At 34.5% G+C, this 18,301-nt stretch overlaps 2 protein-coding genes across 3 annotated transcripts; one reads left to right on the top strand and one right to left on the bottom strand.

Annotated features, from left to right (window-relative positions):
- Positions 1–1,637: 1,637 nt before the first annotated feature.
- LOC311281749 (G protein-coupled receptor kinase 5-like) lies at positions 1,638–8,656 on the bottom strand. Of its 2 annotated transcripts, none has more exons than XM_084394972.1 (6): positions 8,459–8,656; positions 8,166–8,374; positions 6,733–6,870; positions 6,478–6,615; positions 5,695–5,875; positions 1,638–4,323 (listed from the first exon to the last, which is right to left on the bottom strand). In XM_084394972.1, the coding sequence occupies exons 1-5, from the start codon at positions 8,460–8,462 to the stop codon at positions 5,696–5,698; spliced, it is 669 nt and encodes a 222-aa protein (XP_084251098.1). In that variant the 5' UTR covers positions 8,463–8,656; the 3' UTR covers positions 1,638–4,323; position 5,695. The 2 variants fall into 2 exon arrangements, with proteins under 2 accessions (XP_084251098.1, XP_084251099.1); XM_084394973.1 differs by having other exon boundaries at positions 5,744–5,875.
- Positions 8,657–10,181: 1,525 nt separating this feature from the next.
- LOC311281729 (sorting nexin-8-like) lies at positions 10,182–18,086 on the top strand. Its single transcript, XM_084394938.1, has 10 exons — positions 10,182–10,326; positions 11,119–11,239; positions 11,336–11,472; positions 11,601–11,681; positions 14,629–14,789; positions 15,484–15,613; positions 15,814–15,882; positions 16,109–16,240; positions 17,403–17,552; positions 17,652–18,086. The coding sequence occupies exons 1-10, from the start codon at positions 10,189–10,191 to the stop codon at positions 17,787–17,789; spliced, it is 1,257 nt and encodes a 418-aa protein (XP_084251064.1). The 5' UTR covers positions 10,182–10,188; the 3' UTR covers positions 17,790–18,086.
- Positions 18,087–18,301: the final 215 nt, after the last annotated feature.

Raw genomic sequence — 18,301 nt, 5'->3', positions numbered from 1 at the left:
GTTTGAAATTTTGTTATCTGAAGGAATGTCAAACATTTTTAATTGCGCCTTAAGTATCCAAATACTTTTTGAGGCCACTATATAATCAGAGAATATAGAAAATATTTATTGAATTTTTTTTTTTTAAACACTTTTTGAGACTAAGATGATGTCTTTACTTTTGACTTTTTCATTGAATTCCCAATTTCCCTTTTTCTTTTAATACTTGAACCACATGTTTGATGCAGTACGGGGTTACACATTCAAATAAATAATCCCACATCTTCCAAAACCTGCTCATCTCATATTTTTTTCAGGTAACCCAACATAATATTTCATTTAGGCAGGAACTTACATAATATTCAAAGATTACATGTGTTGTCCATAAGATAAGGCCACATTTTGAGTATGGATGAAAAGGTTAATCAGAAACTGCCCTTTGCAGAAATTCAAAGAAAGACTTAACGTTATTCTGGAAAAATATTTTTTAAGCAAGACCAGCTGATGTAATGTCGAGAAAGCACCTGTCCTCGAAAAACGACCCACAGCCATCAGCAGTGTTGGGGGGTAATGCATTACAAATAACTTCAGTTATGTAATCAGATTACTTTTTAAGGTAACAAGTAACACATTACTTTTACATTTACAACAAAACAAGTTACATTTTCAATTATGTAACGCAATTTACTTTGCTTTCCCATTTATTGATCTCTACTGTACAGGCATTCAATTGCATATCCTTCAGCCTGAGGCATATTCATTTCAAACAAGCAAGCCCAGCCCAGTGGAGAAAAAGTAATGCAAAAGGTAACTAAGTAATGCAATTAGTTACTTTATTAGGGAGTAATGCAATATTGTAACGCATTACTTTTAAAAGTAACTTTCCCCAACACTGACCATCACACACAAAGGACAAGACCGATACGTTTTTTTTTACAAATGGCAGAGTATCATTTAATAATTCCAGATGTCAGGTATGGTACAGCACAGGAAGTCTATTGTCATTGTTTTGATCTGACATTTTCACACCAGGCAGTTAGCATGAAATTTAAGCTTGCAGCTAGTAGATGCTTTGTCAACTAAAGCATTTATGCTAAAAGGTATCAGTGAATAAATTGATGATTTTTGAAAAATATCTAAAATATTTCAAATATAAGTCAATCCAGTCAATTGCACTGGATTACTCTCCACCAAAAAGAGATAAACAAAACAGTGTAAGAGAATTTGCTAAAAATAATGAGAAGAAACAGGTTAAGATGAAATCATGTCATGTTCATCATTTTTACCAGTGGTGTTAATCTGAACAGTCTCTACAGTTATGTTTGTGTGTACATTAGATTCAGTCTTTACATTTTGAACCTCCTGTCTAAAAATTAAACTCTTTAGACACACATTATAGTCTCTAAACTTAGCAGGGTGCCAAACACATCAAATACACAGAAATTGGCCTGTTTGGTTCAGCCACAAAATGTTTAGTTAATTTCTTATTGAATTATTTTTCAATATTATTATTATTATTATTATAATATATATAGAATATTGTAATCAATTATCACATGGGGGAAAAGGCAGTGTAATCTTCACAAGTTAAATCAAACTTGCATTTTAATAACAAGAGTTTGCAAGAGACAAGTTTTTACAAGAGAATGAAAAGTACATTTTAATGGCCATATGTCAACTCATAATTTTATTGTCAACTAAAGTGAGTGCTCTTCCTCTCGTGAAATCAGTAGAACATGCACACATATGGGAATGACAGAAGTTTAAGAGTTTAAGTTCACAGCTTTGCAAAAGGGACCATAAAGATCCTCATAAAGAGAGAAACAAATATGGGCAATGGTGCAAGGTAAAACAATGGTTCCTGTTTGAGGTTTACTGTCAGTGCTGAATTATGTTGTAGCCCTGCCCAAGACTTTACGCTATTGGTTGAGACATGGTTGGGATTCTCCAACAATCAGAGCAGTGCCAGATACGGAATCAACGTACGGATGGTTTATTTTGTCTGAGTATGCATGTTAAGATGGGGAAGGAGAAAATATTTTCAAGATAAAAAAAATGACACAAAATACAATGTCGTATATAAAGACATTTTGGGGGAAATAGTAAGAATAAAGGCTTTTTCTCTACATATTTAAGTATAATGTATTCGTGACTAATTCCCATCTCTGAATTGTGATATATGCCATATGCATACAAAAAGTTCAACTAAATAATAAACAATGAGCAACAAAGACATGTGCACGTGTATGATAAACAAATTGCACAGTTCTGATAGTGCACACTCATTAGTTACATTAAATGATTATCAGTAACCGATCGATCAATACTCCTTTTGGAATATTAACTGAACCTATGACACCTAAGGCAAAATCAACAGCTCATTTAAGAGCCGTCATTTGAGCAAATTTAAAGATGAAGCTTATTTAGGTATTTTACATTGGCCTGGTTAAAACCACTGTAAAGATACCTGATGGCACTAAAGGTAACAATGAGAACGGAGGCAGAAAGCTGAACTGAATGGAGATTCGCAAACAGTCAAACAAAATTGATTAATCTGTCAATATTTGGCTAATTTTGAGATTATCAGTACCAGCCACTTGCTATCATTCCCTTGTTTCAGGTCCAAATTCTAACAACATAATAATAAACATTTCCTATTTTCAATGGTATGTGGATTTTGAGTAAATATAGTGTAATATGCCATCATTAAGTCATTTATGTATATATCCACATTACATCAGCCACCCTGCTTTCCAGATATCGACACAAGTTATCTGCCACTGACTGAAAAACCCATTTCAGTTGAAAATTGCTTAACATGCCCAACTGTATCCCTGTCGTCTGAAAGCTATGTGGAGGTCACAGTATTTAACATACACAGAGCAGTTTAGAAACAAGAAAAAAATGTGGGTTTATGTCTTGTTTATGCACATGGCCAAAACAGGAATTAATCACCTGATGCACAGAGATACAAAATGATTACTTGTTTCATGCAGTTCATAACATCTGCATGAATTCAATGAATAGCATGGGGGAATTATCATGACTAGTGATTGACTGATGTTTATAACGATCAGGCTAATTAATCCTCCAATATTTGGTCATTTTGAGGCTATTGGCACTAGCTATTTGGCACACTGTTTATCATGAACATAAATGTTAAAGGTATAGCGGAGGATTTTTTACTTCCGGGTGGATCACCTATACTATTGGTCCTCCTAATTGTCAATCATTCTGGTGAATCAATCAAACTTATTCAAAAAGTGGAGAGGGCGGGTCTTACCTAAAATTCGGAAAGATCCTCCACTATACCTTTAATTCCTTGTGTCAGTAAAAATCCATTGACAGATTTGTCCAAGATCTGTGCCCATTTCGTGTTTAAAAAAACAAACAATACAATGGATTCAAAAGTCCGAGGAGACAAAAGAAACATTGCTTAGCAAAAAAACATGTAAAACAAAGAAAAGTTATTACATAAAACTGATATGAAATATCTTGTTAAAGCACAAGAGACTCGTCATTCTAAAATCATCAGGTTTTACACAAACATGTGGAGTTCATGCAGATTGAGTGCTTCAACAATAAGCAATAAGTTGCTTGCTGCAGTTCACTTAATGGCCACCGGTGTCGCTAATAACAAAGGTTTCTGAATTCTACATATAGCCCCTTTTAAGATGATAATTTGAAATTAAAAAGTTGAATTGAATTAGAAATATGTAAGTATGTTACTTGGTGTTCTCGGACTTTTGGACCCCATACGTAGGCTATACCATCTACATCTACATTCGACCATCAGCCACCTTGCTTTCTAGATCGGCAATCAGAAAACCCCCATTCCATTGACCACTAGAAAAGATACGATGAATAGATAATTTGTACTGCTCTTTTAACTTGGTTTATCTTACCCCACTGTGCAAAACAAGTGCACCAAATCTGTTCAGCCATCTAACATACAAACAAAGGCTGTGCTAACAGGATGTTAGCATTAAAAAATAAAAGTGAGTGTTTAAATTGTGCTTAAAAAGAAATACACATTTCATATTCAGTACAGATGAAAAATAATAACAATAAAAACATTATATATGCATTCAAGTGGTATTTCTATGGCTTTTTGTACAATACAACCTTTAGTGAAAATATACATCTACACATAATTCAAGTACAAATGTACAAAATTCTTTAAACTCATACCCTTTTCTTTAATTATGATACAGTTTAATACAGTTCATAAATACAGTTGAACATTCATACGTTTAGCATTCTGATTGGCAGCTGATGGGAAGTGGGAGTGGTTTTAAGTCAAGATGGCTCCTCCTCCTCATTGCTAGCACTCCTAAAACAAACCTGTAAATGATGAAGAACACAGTGACAATATATCAAATGCAGTGAAGCTTAAACACACTAACATGGCAAACATTAGTGTTTCTGATGGTCACAGTCAAAAAAGATGAATTGTCTATTTCCAACAGTATACGGATGCATGACGCACCGCTCACACTGAAGTCACTTTCACATCAAGCAGCTTTCTCTTTCTCATTATACTTATTACCAACTTGAACCCATTGCGAAATCTGCGTGGGGAAATCTTTCACCCATAAGCAACTGTGGATTCCTATCGAAATGACTGAATTTCACCTGTGAAAATTTGCTGCACAACGGTAAATCTGATCACAAACCCACACCATTATTATGTATGAAATGTGTTAATCTGCAAAGTGACTGACATAATAAGGCTAAACATAATGATGAACCAAAAATTTATGTTTGGGGGACCAAATATAGTTTTTATTGAAATAATTTACCAAAACAACCTACATGTACTGATAAATTACTTATTACATGTGATTACTTGCATACTTCTTGGCCACTTTTGAAGATTTTTTGTATAAATTTAGCAACATATTACCCAAATTAACCAAGAATCAATGCGTTAATCTTATATCAGCCTTATTATGTAATTTCTCTCCATTATGAATTTTAATTTCAGACCAATTTTGAATCACTTTAGAAATGTCTTGCCATCTAATGCAAAAAGTGCAGTTGTAATCACTAGATTGCTTTCAGGTTTCATTAGTTTGTCATTTGCATTGAGTGTGTAATCATGTCATAACATCTCTTACTTTGTATTTTAACTTTTTGTTAAATGTATTTTAGAAGACCACAAATGATTTATATTGTTTTTCTGATATATTTTATTACTGGAGAGCAAATTATTTGTAACCAATGATCGTTTTTTCAACTCACTACACAGTTAAAAGTTTGAACTGGATTCATCTGTTATTTAACCAACAAAACTTTGCTATAAGTGGTAAACCACATAAATTCAAATTTCTAGTCATTTACTTTGAGGTTTGCATTACTCTGGTTAGAGTTAGTCAGAGTAAACACACACAGATAGTCTGGAATTTCATATTGCAGGGCTTAAAGTCAACATGAAATCAATATATATACATGTATTATATGTATATATTATACATATATAATATTACATGTTGTACTGTGTGTATATATATATATATATACACACAAAGTACAACATGTAAACCAAAATAAATACATTCAGCCCTGTAGTATGAACATAGAGACAGAAATGAGAAGTTTGGCCCTGCAGAGATGGTTTTACTATTCAAGATCATAAGTGTCAAACAAAAATGTTTTAGCAAAAAAACTAAAGATGAAGGTGGGAAAGTCTGTTTGGAAAGAGCCAGAAAATACCTCAAGCCCCACCCCCTCTGACCACAGCGGGCGGCACGCTAGAACTTGCCTCTCGTCGGAATAACCGGTAGAAGAATCCTCGCTTGGGCGGTGGATTTGGCCTGTTTACATCCAGATCAGAACACAGTGCTCCATCCATCTCGAACACATTAATCTCCTTAAAGCATTCCATCTCAATCATCTGAAACATGGACACACACACACTCGTACTACTGTACACACTTAAAACGTTCCACGCCAGTCCTCTATTTCACATCCTGGCTGCGTTTCCATCTAGGATTTTCAATAATTCAATGGTCTATCTTGAATTTCTCGAAGGAAATTTTATTGCTCAGAAGTTACTTTTTTATTGACTTAATGGAGTTGTCTCATTTAACTTTATATCAGATGTTTCGCCTAAATATCCTAAGAAGACATGAAAGAAATGACACAATTAACTACATACTGTTCTTATGCTGTTCTTTTGAACTTTCTATTCATCAAAGAATAAAAGATACAAAAAATGTATCACGGATTCCACAAAGATATTTTTCAACACTGATAACAATAAGAAATGTTTCTTGAGCACCAAATCAGCATTTTAGAAAATGATTTCTGAAGGATCATGTGACACTGAAGACTGGAGTAATGATGCTGAAAATTCAGTTTTGCCATCACAGGAATAAATTACATTAAATACATTAAAATAGATCATTTAATTTCACCAAGTTACTTTTTTTTTTTTTTTTTTTTTTATAAAATAAGCATTATAAAAAAAATTCAACATTGACCAGAGTGCTGTACCTCATTTTGCCATGGGATGGAGACACTTCCTGTTACAAACTTGTGGTAGAAGTCATCATCTGTAGGGTCCAGATTTACACCTTTGACAGTAGAAAACTGCTCTATGTCCAGAACATCCTTGCAGTACACCGCACGTGGCTAAAAAAAAATTAGCAGATGTGACAAACATTCACCTGGAAATCCTATATGTTTAGTCTAATAGGTACTCATGAGTCAAGCAGATAAAAACATGAAAACAGCCAATCAATAACTCACATCAGGACAGAACGGTGGGTCTAGCATGTTGGCTTCCAATCGCTTGAAATTGATGTTGCGGAAAATGGGATGCAGTTTGACTTCGGCCGCTCCATTACCTCGACACCCCAACCGCTCCTTTGGATCTTTACATAACAACTGTGGAGCCCAGGAAAAGAGAGGGAAAGTGCTGTCAGAAACAGGAACTGAGTCAGGGAGGGAAAGAAGTAAGGCTGACACAGAAGAGGAGAAATCCCAGTGGAAGTAAAACTGACCTTGAGGTCACAGTCTTCCATGACACCGTGAGAGAGGACTAAACAACACTCACTCCTCCACTACTACGCATGAACTCTTTGACAACTAAAACAAAATAACATGTAATGTACTAGAGGTTCTGGCAAAATTATAATTGCTGTATTCTATTTTAAATGTTTAATGAATCTGAATGAATTATTTAAAATAATTGGTTTGAATGAATGATTTAATGACTCGCTCATAAATACTTCACTTGTTTCATTAGGTACTGGATGAATCAGCGTTTTTGAACAAATCTCTTGAATAAATGATTCACTGACAAATACATTTTTAACGGTCACTTGTCGCCACCTACTGAAAATGATGTAATCGATACAATCGTTATTTGAAGCGCCATCTTACTTTAAAAAGGTGATTTGCTCTATTTTGCTCTAAAACATGTTAATTGAAAAAAAGATGAAATAGAATAAAAATAAAAATATTAGATGAAAAAAAATCTAACTTGGCAACTAACTGAAATAAAATAAGTTGAAGTACTAAAATGATTAAACCTGAAATAAAAATAAATGATAGCTAAATAGATATATTAAAAAATTAAAATGACAAAAGAACCTAAACTAAAATAAAAACTGATATATAAAAAAAACTAAAACAATTCATAATAAATACTATAATAGTAGGCTATATAAATAATACAAAAATTACACTGATGTGGTGTAGTCAAGCAAAATAACATTTCCCTTGCACCAATACATGTGAACGTATACTTCTCAATCATTATTTTCAAAAAAGTAAAAAAAAATACTACTAATATATTTTAACATAACTACTTATTACTGATAAATAAATAATAATAAAAATAAATTAATAAATAAAATAAAATGAAATAATAAGTAAAAAAATACAAAAAATATGAATAAAGAAATAAATAAACAGAAATAAATTAAAAACATTTTAATCAGAAGAGATGCATTTGTGCATTGCATTTTTATGTATATTTCTATAAACTAATACATTCGTACAAAATATGATCATGTCATTGACCCCAATACCAATTTATGTTGACAATGGTTTAGTTGACACGCTCCCAACTTACTGTGGCTTTGTTCATTTGTTCCCATCTCATGACTATGATCATTCTAATATGACTTTAACGCAGCAACAGCACCAAAAAAACCTAAAGAGCATTAAGTGTTCACCTGTCGGCAAATGTCTTTAGCTTCTTCAGCGAACTTTTCAGTGTATTCTTCCTGGTCCTCACATACACGACGGTCCACCTCCTCTCTCTTCACTCGCTCTTTGCGGCGACGGAAAGGAGACTGACCCTGAATCATTTCGTATATTAGGCATCCCAAACCCCACCAGTCGGGACAGAAGGTGTAGCTCTCATTCTGAATGACCTCTGGTGCTAAAAACACATACGGAGAAGAATGAGGTCAAACACTCTATGACAAGCACCGATGAAGAGATCCGGAATGCGTTTGGCTCTTACCCATGTATCCCACCGTGCCAACACGCCCTCGTATCGTCTCACCCTCTGGAATTTGCACGGCCAGTCCCAGATCAGAAATACGGATGTGCCCTGAAGAACAGCATCTCGTTAAAGATTACCTATTATACTTTTTTACATTTTCAACTTTCTTTGGTGTGTAATGTTGCTCAAAGGTCTGCAAAGCACAAAGTCCACTCCAAATGGAGTTTGTGAAAGGGCTTTATAAGTCCTGCAGTTTTTTCATTCCTATCATGCCCAAACATGACATGCTTCAAAACGGCTACAGGTAAAAACAATGTTCTCCTTAGAGGTAAATACTCTAATTAAAGAAGCTTAACAAGAAAAACGAGGTTTTTACATTTTCTGAAGAAAACGCAAGTAGTGTTTGTGCAAAATGCGTCACCAGAATGCAAGAGTGTTCTGGGAGAATGGCAAGACATTGCTATGTGGTTGCTAGGGCGTTCTGGGTGGCAAATGTTTAAAGAGACTACCCTCAAGGGAAGATAAACAGGAGAAAAAAAACATAACAAAAACAGACCTTAAAGGGGTCCTATTACGGCCTTTTACCAAGTCTTGATTTAGTTTTTGAAGTGTTCTAGAATATGATTTCATGCTCGATCGTTAAAAAAAACACATTATTTTTCACATATTTTACATTATTACAGCACCTCTATCTCCAGTCTGGCTCGAACACTCGAGATGTAATGTCCCGCCCCTCCATAACGGCGAGTTCTTCTCAAGTGTAAATATTAATGATGGCGTCAATTTCAAACCAATCTGAGCCAGATTCAGACCCTGACAATGTTAACGAACAAGAGGACTGTGCAGAACGGATTTCATGTCCAGACTTTGCAAGCACAGATTTTACAGGACGTTTCAGAGTGGTATGTTTTTTGTTATTTTCTTATACATTATAGATACGATGTTATCCACTATTGAATTGTGATATTTGTCGGAAAACTAAGGTAAATTTTCTTAAGGATCGGTGAACGTCTTGCAAAAGCGAGAGATTATAGAAGCAACAGAAAACAAACTGTTCTCAATCAAATGTGCCGCACACAGATAAACGTTTGGGTTTTAAAGTTCAGGAACAGTGTTTAAAATAAATTTTAATCACCCTAAGTTCGTCAGCCTCAGGAAGGTCAAACAAATAAATTTGGAAAATGTGGTGGAAAAAACAGTGTCTCTTTGACAGTCTTCTCTAATGCAGGCCTCGTCCCTTTTTTCGCGTTTTCCATGGTAATATTATTTAAATGAGGAACATTGTGACTTCATAAGATCCGGAAAAATAGTGTTGTAGCCATTCGTTGTACTTCTTGGAAAGTAGATTCTGTTAAATAAAATATCTTTGAGCTTTGTAACCTTGCAGATCTTTTTAATGCTCAAACAGCAACATTACATTACATTAGGAGATTGTATTTATATTTAAGATACCTGTGTTGAAACACAGAAATATTCATATTAAAATAGGGGAAATCTTGTTAAAATATGCTGAATGGCAATAAAACAAACATAAAAACAAAAAGCATTAGTGTTTTGCGTAAGTTAACGTTGGGCTAAAAAAGCATGCAAAAAAAGGCAATCTGGGTTGAACAATATGAACCTCAAGAAATTATGCCATTCAAATTTTCTACAGAGCTTTTCAACAATTTGACCCTCCTGGAAGTCACTAAATAATTTGCACACTGTTAATTGGACCTTTTATGCATTTGTTGTCAGGTGCAAAGAAAATGCATCTGGGTCAACAAAGCGCCCTGGTGGATGGGCTGTCACTAAAAGAGCTGGGGGACAGTGTGCTGGTGGAGATAGAGCCCCGAAGGAAAGGACTTCCCTTCCTCAAACATGTGGAGTACCGTATTGTTAGCAAGGTAAACTCAATTTTCTATATAGGCCTAGACACACACACACACACACACACTAGAGCTGCACAATTCTGGATAAAATCAGTCACAATTTTTTTTTTTTTTTTTAAGAGATCACAATTCTCCCACGATTCTGAATAGACAACTAAACAAAATAACATGCAATTTACTAGGAGTTCTAAATGTTAATGTAAAAACAAAATGTTAATTGCTGCAGTCTATCTAAAAATATTTAATTAATTTGAATTAATCAATTATTTATTTAAAAAAAATCGGTTTGATTCAATGATTCAATGACTCACTCATACAGACTTCACTTGTTTCATTACTGGATGAATCAGCATTTTTTGAACAAATCTCTCGATTGAATAATTCAATGACAAATAAATGTTTTAACAGTCACTTGTCGCCACCTACTGGTGTTACAATGTAATTGATACAAACTTTATGTGAAACTTTAAAGGGTTAATTCACCTATATTAAAAAATATCCTGCTTCTTCCAAGCTTGATAATGGGAGTGAATGGTAACTTAGATTTTAAAGCCCAAAAATGCACATCCGTCCATCATAAAAGTAATCCACACGGCTCCAATGGGTTAATAAAGGCCTTCTGAAGCGCGTTGTGTTTTTTGTTAGAAAAATCCTTATTTATAACTTTATAAACTATGTTCCGGCCGAAGAGTGACCTCTGACTCTTCAGGAATAAGATCATGTGGGTGTTTAAACAATTTATCATGCAGCATAACACACACATATGGCCTATCCCTAAACAATATTAAACTATTCCATCTCTTTTAGTGTTTCCAGATCCCGGTTCAACGCAGATACAGTGATTTTGAGGTGTTCCACGGTCTGCTGCTGCAAAAGTTCATCTACAGGATGGTCCCGTCTCTGCCCCCAAAGCGTATCCTTAAAGGAGGTGAGATTTTCAACTAATTGTCCTCAATTGAGTGTGCTCCTACCTATAATGCCACTAAAACTCAAAAAAATTTCTGTCTCTCCTATTAATTCTCAGTTTTGAACTCAGTATCAGACCGAGAGTTTAACGATAGTCGCCGCCGTGGTCTACAAAGGTTCATGACTTTGGTGATCAGACATCCAGTCCTAGCAGGAGATGAGTTGGTCAACATCTTTCTGTCAGTAAGCAGCGCAGTAAGTCCTGCAAACCACCAGATGGCAGTCAAACTAATTCATCTTAGGAGGAATAGTTTGATCAAACATTTGTTCCAAAAGTTTAATAAAAACTTGTTTATCAGGTTTCATCCTTCTTTATGTTACAGGATGTTCTAAACAAGATGCGTGATGCATATAAAAAGACAGGGGACGAGTTTCTGACCTCCCAAATAGCGTTGCATGGCAAGGTGGGTAAAAAATAACAAAGACATGAAAAAAAATTTTTATATTCCATGTAAATATCATGGTTTTGGTATACAGTGTTGGGTAAGTTACTCTAAAAAGTAATGAATTGCTTGCTACTAACTAGCATCTTCAAAGGTGTATTTAGAAGACTCTCTCTAAAAAGTATTGTATTACTTATTACTTTCTAAATCCCATTTCAACCTCAACCAGTTCTAATTCTTTCAAATAAATAATATAAAATTGCATAAATTATTCTTGAACTTACCAAAGTATTTAAAGGGGGGAACATACATTTTAACATTAGACTTTACATTTTGATGTTAAATTGTTTTATACAGAATTGTCTATACAATATTTAATGCAATTACATCAGTAACATGTAGGCTATGTTCTGTTTTCTCTGTTCTGGTTTGCCTGTGTGCCCTTGTTGTTAATGAATCCTACACAACTGTTCTGTTGACTGAACACTATAGACTGAACATGTAATAGTATGTATGTATGTGCATGACGTCATTGTTTTCAGAGATATGCGTTTTTGTTGTTTAAACTTCTTGCACTTTGAAACCCATTTTCAAAAGTTTGCGTTTTTAGTCACCCAAAACTCTGTTATCCTATAAACGACAAAACGCATAAAAAGTTTACCATTTTTAGTTGAAAACGGTGTCGTGCAAAGAGTTTCCTCAGTTAATTTGTCCGGTATTGACGATCTGGGCCACATCTGGCACATGTGGATTCAACGTGTACCAGATGTGGGCTATGGCAAGCCGTTTTAGCTTAAATTGTACCCAGCATTATATGGCAAGCCGTTTTAGCTCGGGCCAGGCCTCTGTCTCATGCCAGCAGATAATCCATGAATGGTGAATAAAACAATCCATGCTGATTTTCCATCGGGTATCCCAATAATATCCGAAGCGAATTCCAAGGAAAGTTCTTCTTCTTTCTTTAATCAGTGGACAGGTTTTTTACTTGTTGTAGTGGCCGTTTGTCAACAAACAAAAGAAAATTATACTTAAATCAAACTTCAAACGACAACTTCTATAGCACCCTGGGCAGGTGATGTACGCAGGCAAGAAATGAGTCCAATTCCAGGCTGATTCAGAGTTGTGGCTGGTTTATTTTTTCCAACTGAGCAAACAATACAGCATCTCTCGCGCTGGTAAAAAACCATATGCCCATCACCCAGGTGCTACAGGCCACCTCCTACTTCCTACCTATATTTACCTTTACCTGTGCCCACTACTGCCCTCAGGTGTCTAAATCAAACATTATAATTATAATTATTAAACTAACCAAAAATAAAAACTAAACATATAAACAAACAAACAAAAAAAAATTACCAAAATATATATTACTAATGTAAGCAAAATCATAATAGTAAACAAATTAATTAACAAAATTACCACTACTGAAAGCAAACTAATGTAGCTCCAACAGTTACTAATAATAATTGAATTAGAGAGCTCTCTAATTGTAATTCTTACTAGTAACAATTCAATTGTAGAGCTCTCTAACTGGAATTCTTACCAGTAACAATTCAATTGTAGAGCTCCGTAATTAAAAATGAATGGAAGTCAATGGAGACATATGACTAGTAAAAATTCATTTGTAGAGCTTTCTAATTGTAATTTTTACTAGTAATAATTGAATAAGAGAGCTCTCTAATTGTAATTGCTACTAGTAAGAATTGAATTGTAGAGCTCTTGAATTCTTACTAGTAAAAATGCAATTACGACGAGTAATTGTACGCTGGGTACAATTTAAGTTAAAGGGACTATGTGTAGCTTTTTAGGTATTTTATTATCTAAAATCAATATTTTTATTAATAAATATGCCCTCAATGGTGTACAAATACCTACGCCAATGCACAGACTAATCCTCGTAAACGAAGAATTTATTATCTTTATATACATGGGACGGGTAGGTCCACGGAGGCTTCCATGTAGTTCCGCCATCTTGAAAAACTATAATAGCAGAGAGGGACAAAAAGTAATAGGCCAACGCGTTTCCACAACGCGTTTTCGTTCAGAACCAGCGTCACGTGACTGAAGCCAGCAGAAGCGGAGGAGCAGAGCAGTGAGAGGCGCTTGTCACTGCCGCGGAAAGTTTAAAAGGATGCACTGCACGGTTATTTATACACCGTTCATTCATACATATGCTGAGTCACAGGATGAGTCCTCGTCGTCGAAAAAGTCCAAAATAGACCGTAAAAGGAAACGTGACCGGAGATTACAAAAACAAGGGTTAATGTCGGGATTGCTAATGCAGGAGAAAGCTTTCAAAAGAGACCCTGAAGTTGCCTGCTTTCTTCTCGACAGGTAAGTCAATGTTACGGTCTTAATTACAAGCTTTTTTTTCATTGCTTGGTTGTGTACTTTATTATATAGACAGTAGAACATTTATAGTTAAAAGTTAAACAGGCTCGAATAGCAGCTATTGAGTAAAGTAACGTTAGAGAAGGCTCTGATGATGATGATATCTAACAATGCACGTACTTCAAAAAATATAACGAGTAAAGAAGGCATTACTACTAATTACCATAGTTAATGTTTTTCACAGTCAGTAATTCATACTGTAACATTCTTTTTTTCATTGTTTCAAGTTTCAGTTTGTTTTAAATAACAAACCTGTTCACCCGAAGAAAAACTCGAAGTGCTATTATAAGACATCCTGTCATAGCTTTTTGGTACATAACGGCAACCGTAGATGCAACGCGCATTTGAAAAAGTGAGGCGCTGGATAGCATTATTCGTTTGAATGCAAAATACAATTTCACCACTAGATGGGAGAAATTCCTACACACAGTCCCTTTAAAACGGCTTGCCATAGTGGGCCGGATCTGGGCCGACACTATGTTGATGTCTGGGACATTGGTATCAAAGAACACTGTACGTATCACAGTACTTCTTGAAAGAGAAATTAACACACAAAATAAATATTGTCATTTTTAAGGTGAACCTACCTGAGGACATGCAGAGCCAGGCTGCTGCTAATCGAGAGGTCATTGCAAGTATCCACAGCAGTTTCAATAAACTCAGAGATGTAGCTGAGCGGATGGCTCAGCGCTCAAGAGAAAACTCAACGGATCTGCTCATGTTTGGAAAAGACCTGAGGTAAACCAATTCATCATTATCCATCATCCATCCATATTTCTAATTTTAATAGAAATATATATAAAAAAAAAAGAAGTTTATAATCAAGATAATGAATGTATGTGATAGAATATAAAATATAATATCATAAAATATCTAAAATCTGTATGTAGCTAAATTGTGCAATTGTACAACTTGATATTAATGTTAACATTAAATTATTAATTATTTAATATTTAAAAGTGTTCCTTTAAACCAAGTGCATGGTTTGGTTTCTAACACTTATAGAATGATAAATAGTAAATGATTATGATGTTATTTTAGTATCATTAATATCATATTATTGTATTAATATACAGTCATATTATAGTTAATATTTTGATTAATTTTTTTTATTTTAATAAGTTAAAGTGATTTTTATGTCATTTTGTAAAGTAATTTGATGTAGTTTTTATTAATTTTTAGTTATTTTAGTACTTCAAGTTAAATCAAATGAAAATAAGTAATTTTGCCTTGGCAACTAGTTTTAAATAAAAAAAAAAGTGTAAAATGTTTATAGTTTATTTTATTTCAATGAATGGTTATTTTATTTAAAGTAACGGAAACGTCATTAATGGTTTTAGTTTTATTTAACGATAATAACCCTGATAAGTAATATTGAAAATATGAAAGTCTGTGTGGACAAGTCAGAGGTTATTACTTGATTCTTCAACAGTGAACTGGGCTCGGACACACCAGACCTGCCAGTGAACGCTACAATGAGCAAAGCATGGAAAACACAGAGGAAGTCACTCGTAGAGCTGTCAGGAGAATTTGGTCTTCTCGCAGACAAAGCTGCTCACCAGGTATTAAAACAGATCATTATTGAGCATTAGTCTAATCACAAACACCACTACAAAAATGACGCAGATCACTGATCTGCACTGAACAAAAGTGTTATTATAATATACACCCACGATATTATGACTCTCGCTACAGTTTCTTCAGTTTGCTTTGGTTGAACAGAAATTAAACTGAATATTTCCAACCCCTTTTAATACTCCAGGGCAGCAGAGAAGAGGATGAAGTGGTGGAGAAACTGAACCTTCTCCTCGAACAGCTGCGGTCGTATAAAGTGAGTTCTGTCTGTAGAAAACTTTTCATATCAATTTGTGCCACAAAATAGTATGGATGTTAAAGGGGCATATGCAGCTAGTATAAGATGGAGTTTGTTAAATCAATATCTGTTAAATCAATTTAAATTTAAATCAATATCTGTGAATGGATGGTCATTTTACAATTCAACTGTAACGACATTCCGATGTTAATATATTTACATGTGTATGTGTGTGTGTGTATAGGACTTGTGTGATCGGCATGACAGCGGTGTGTTATTAGAGCATCAGAGAGCGTTAGAAAAGCGCAGCGGGCCTGTGGCTACACACTTAAAATACCAGAGCAACACTGAGCAGCCAGAGTCTCGACTCGCACAGGTAACACATACAGTATTGCACCACCAACATATACAGTACAAACTACTTAACCAAACTGAGGTATACAGGTCTCCTATTGCCATAGTAAAATTACATTGTTCACAACAAAAACATTACAGTAATTCAGCAGGGTTCACACATTTACAGCCTGGGAATATTAGGAGAAAATAAAATCTGGCATGGAGAATGGAATTGAAATTTCTATATTAAATATCCATTTTAAATATTAATGTGCACATAAGGGTACAGTAAAACTTGCTCACAATCCATAATGATGTCTGACTTGTGAGCAAATTGTTCTTGGTCCTTGTTGGTTCTTTAGAATGAATCACTCAAAACGGCTCATGAGTCAGTCCAAAAGATTCATTAGGGGTGATTCACACACAACAAACTTTGCTTTTTTGCAACAACAAAAAAGGCGGAATGGAATTGCGGAGTGGAATGTAAAAAAGCAAGGTATAAATATGTGTTTTAAAAAAAGTACAACTCCTTGAGCAATGGACAAAATCAAGTCCCGTTCTACTTTTTTTTTCTTATTCAAGAAGCTGTTTTTCTCGGATTTACATCGCAATATAGTCCTGGGTAATGTTAATATATGTAATCTAGATTACATAATCAGATACCAAAAATTTAATACTTGTAATTAGATTATTACTTTTCAAAATACTCATAAAACTTTGTTATTGACAACATGATTACTTAATATTTACAAAATGGCAGGATGATTCTCCTTAATCCTCCTCCTTTTTATCTTAAATTTTTTTTTCTTTCTCAAAACTTTCTCAAAAACAGCACAAACAAGTCAAATATTTAATCTTTTTTAGTTTGTGTTTTATTTTCTAATTATTTCTTATAATTTAACTGATATTGTGATATTGCTTTTATACAATAGTTTTATACAAACATGACATTAATCTTGAGTAACTTAAATTTTACACAAAATTCTTCCAATTGCTTTGTCCACTTTTGCTCTGCCAATGGAAAAAGATCAAACAAAGTCAAAGCAGGATCAACTGAGCGTCGAGCACACATAGTGAATCATCGTTTGAACGAAACGAGTGAATGATTCACTTTGTTGCCTAGTGGCATAACAATGTAACCTGCAGAAAAAATCCACAGCACTGACAGGTGAACTAAACACTATAATTCTGTCTTCCTACAGCAGGAAAACACGATTATCACCATGGAGATGAGGAGCTACTTCTCCCTTTTGTGTCTGCATCAAGAAACCCAGATGGTCTTCACCCATCTGCCCCTTGTAACTTCAATACTGGGGACATTTGTCCACTCACAAATACAAGGGCACAAAGAGGTACATTTCCAATGACACAACAACTCTATTACTTCAACTGATTATTTTAGCAGTTCAACACTATTTACACTGTGTGAACTGTGCATTTTCATTCCTCAGATGGGTGATGTGTGGGGTGAACTTCATCCGAAACTGAAGGATCTGTTAGAGAGCGCTAATGAACCCTCGTCTTGCTCCTCTTCTCAAACACACACCTCCAGAGGACAGAAGACCTGCGCTGTCATTGGCCCTGCATAACCAGTCCAGGACAGTAAATATGAGGGAAACTCCCAGCCTTTTCTCGAAAAACCCAAGAACTCAGTATACTGCTTCATGCAACGTGTTTCCTTTCTCTTGACTGTACATACTTTAATACTTATCTTCATTACTTTTCCAAATATGTAAATACAGAAAACACAGTGGCCCTAAAACATATTTGAACACTTAAGGTCACATAAATTGTCATTAGAGACAAAATATAAAACTGTCTGCTAACCAAATGTGCTATCAAAAGTAACTTTATTTTTGTTAACCATTTATAATAATGTTCACTGTAAAAAAAAAAAAAAAGTATCATTGATCATTAGGTCATGGCAACATATGGTTTTACATTACTTAAGATCATAAAAATAATTTAAGCAATTTCAACTTTTTTAGAGTTATGAGATTCAATTATTTTTTATGGAAATATAATTTAAGTTGAAATGAAAGCACAAATTTGTTTATACTTAAAAAATGTAAGGCAGCAACTGAACTTAAGTTTTTAAGTT

This window comes from Rutilus rutilus (genome assembly GCF_951802725.1).
Source record: "Rutilus rutilus genome assembly, chromosome: 2".
Lineage (NCBI taxonomy): Eukaryota > Metazoa > Chordata > Actinopteri > Cypriniformes > Leuciscidae > Rutilus > Rutilus rutilus.
The sequence above is the reverse complement of the archived record's forward strand: the minus strand, read 5'-3'. Positions and strand labels throughout refer to the sequence as shown.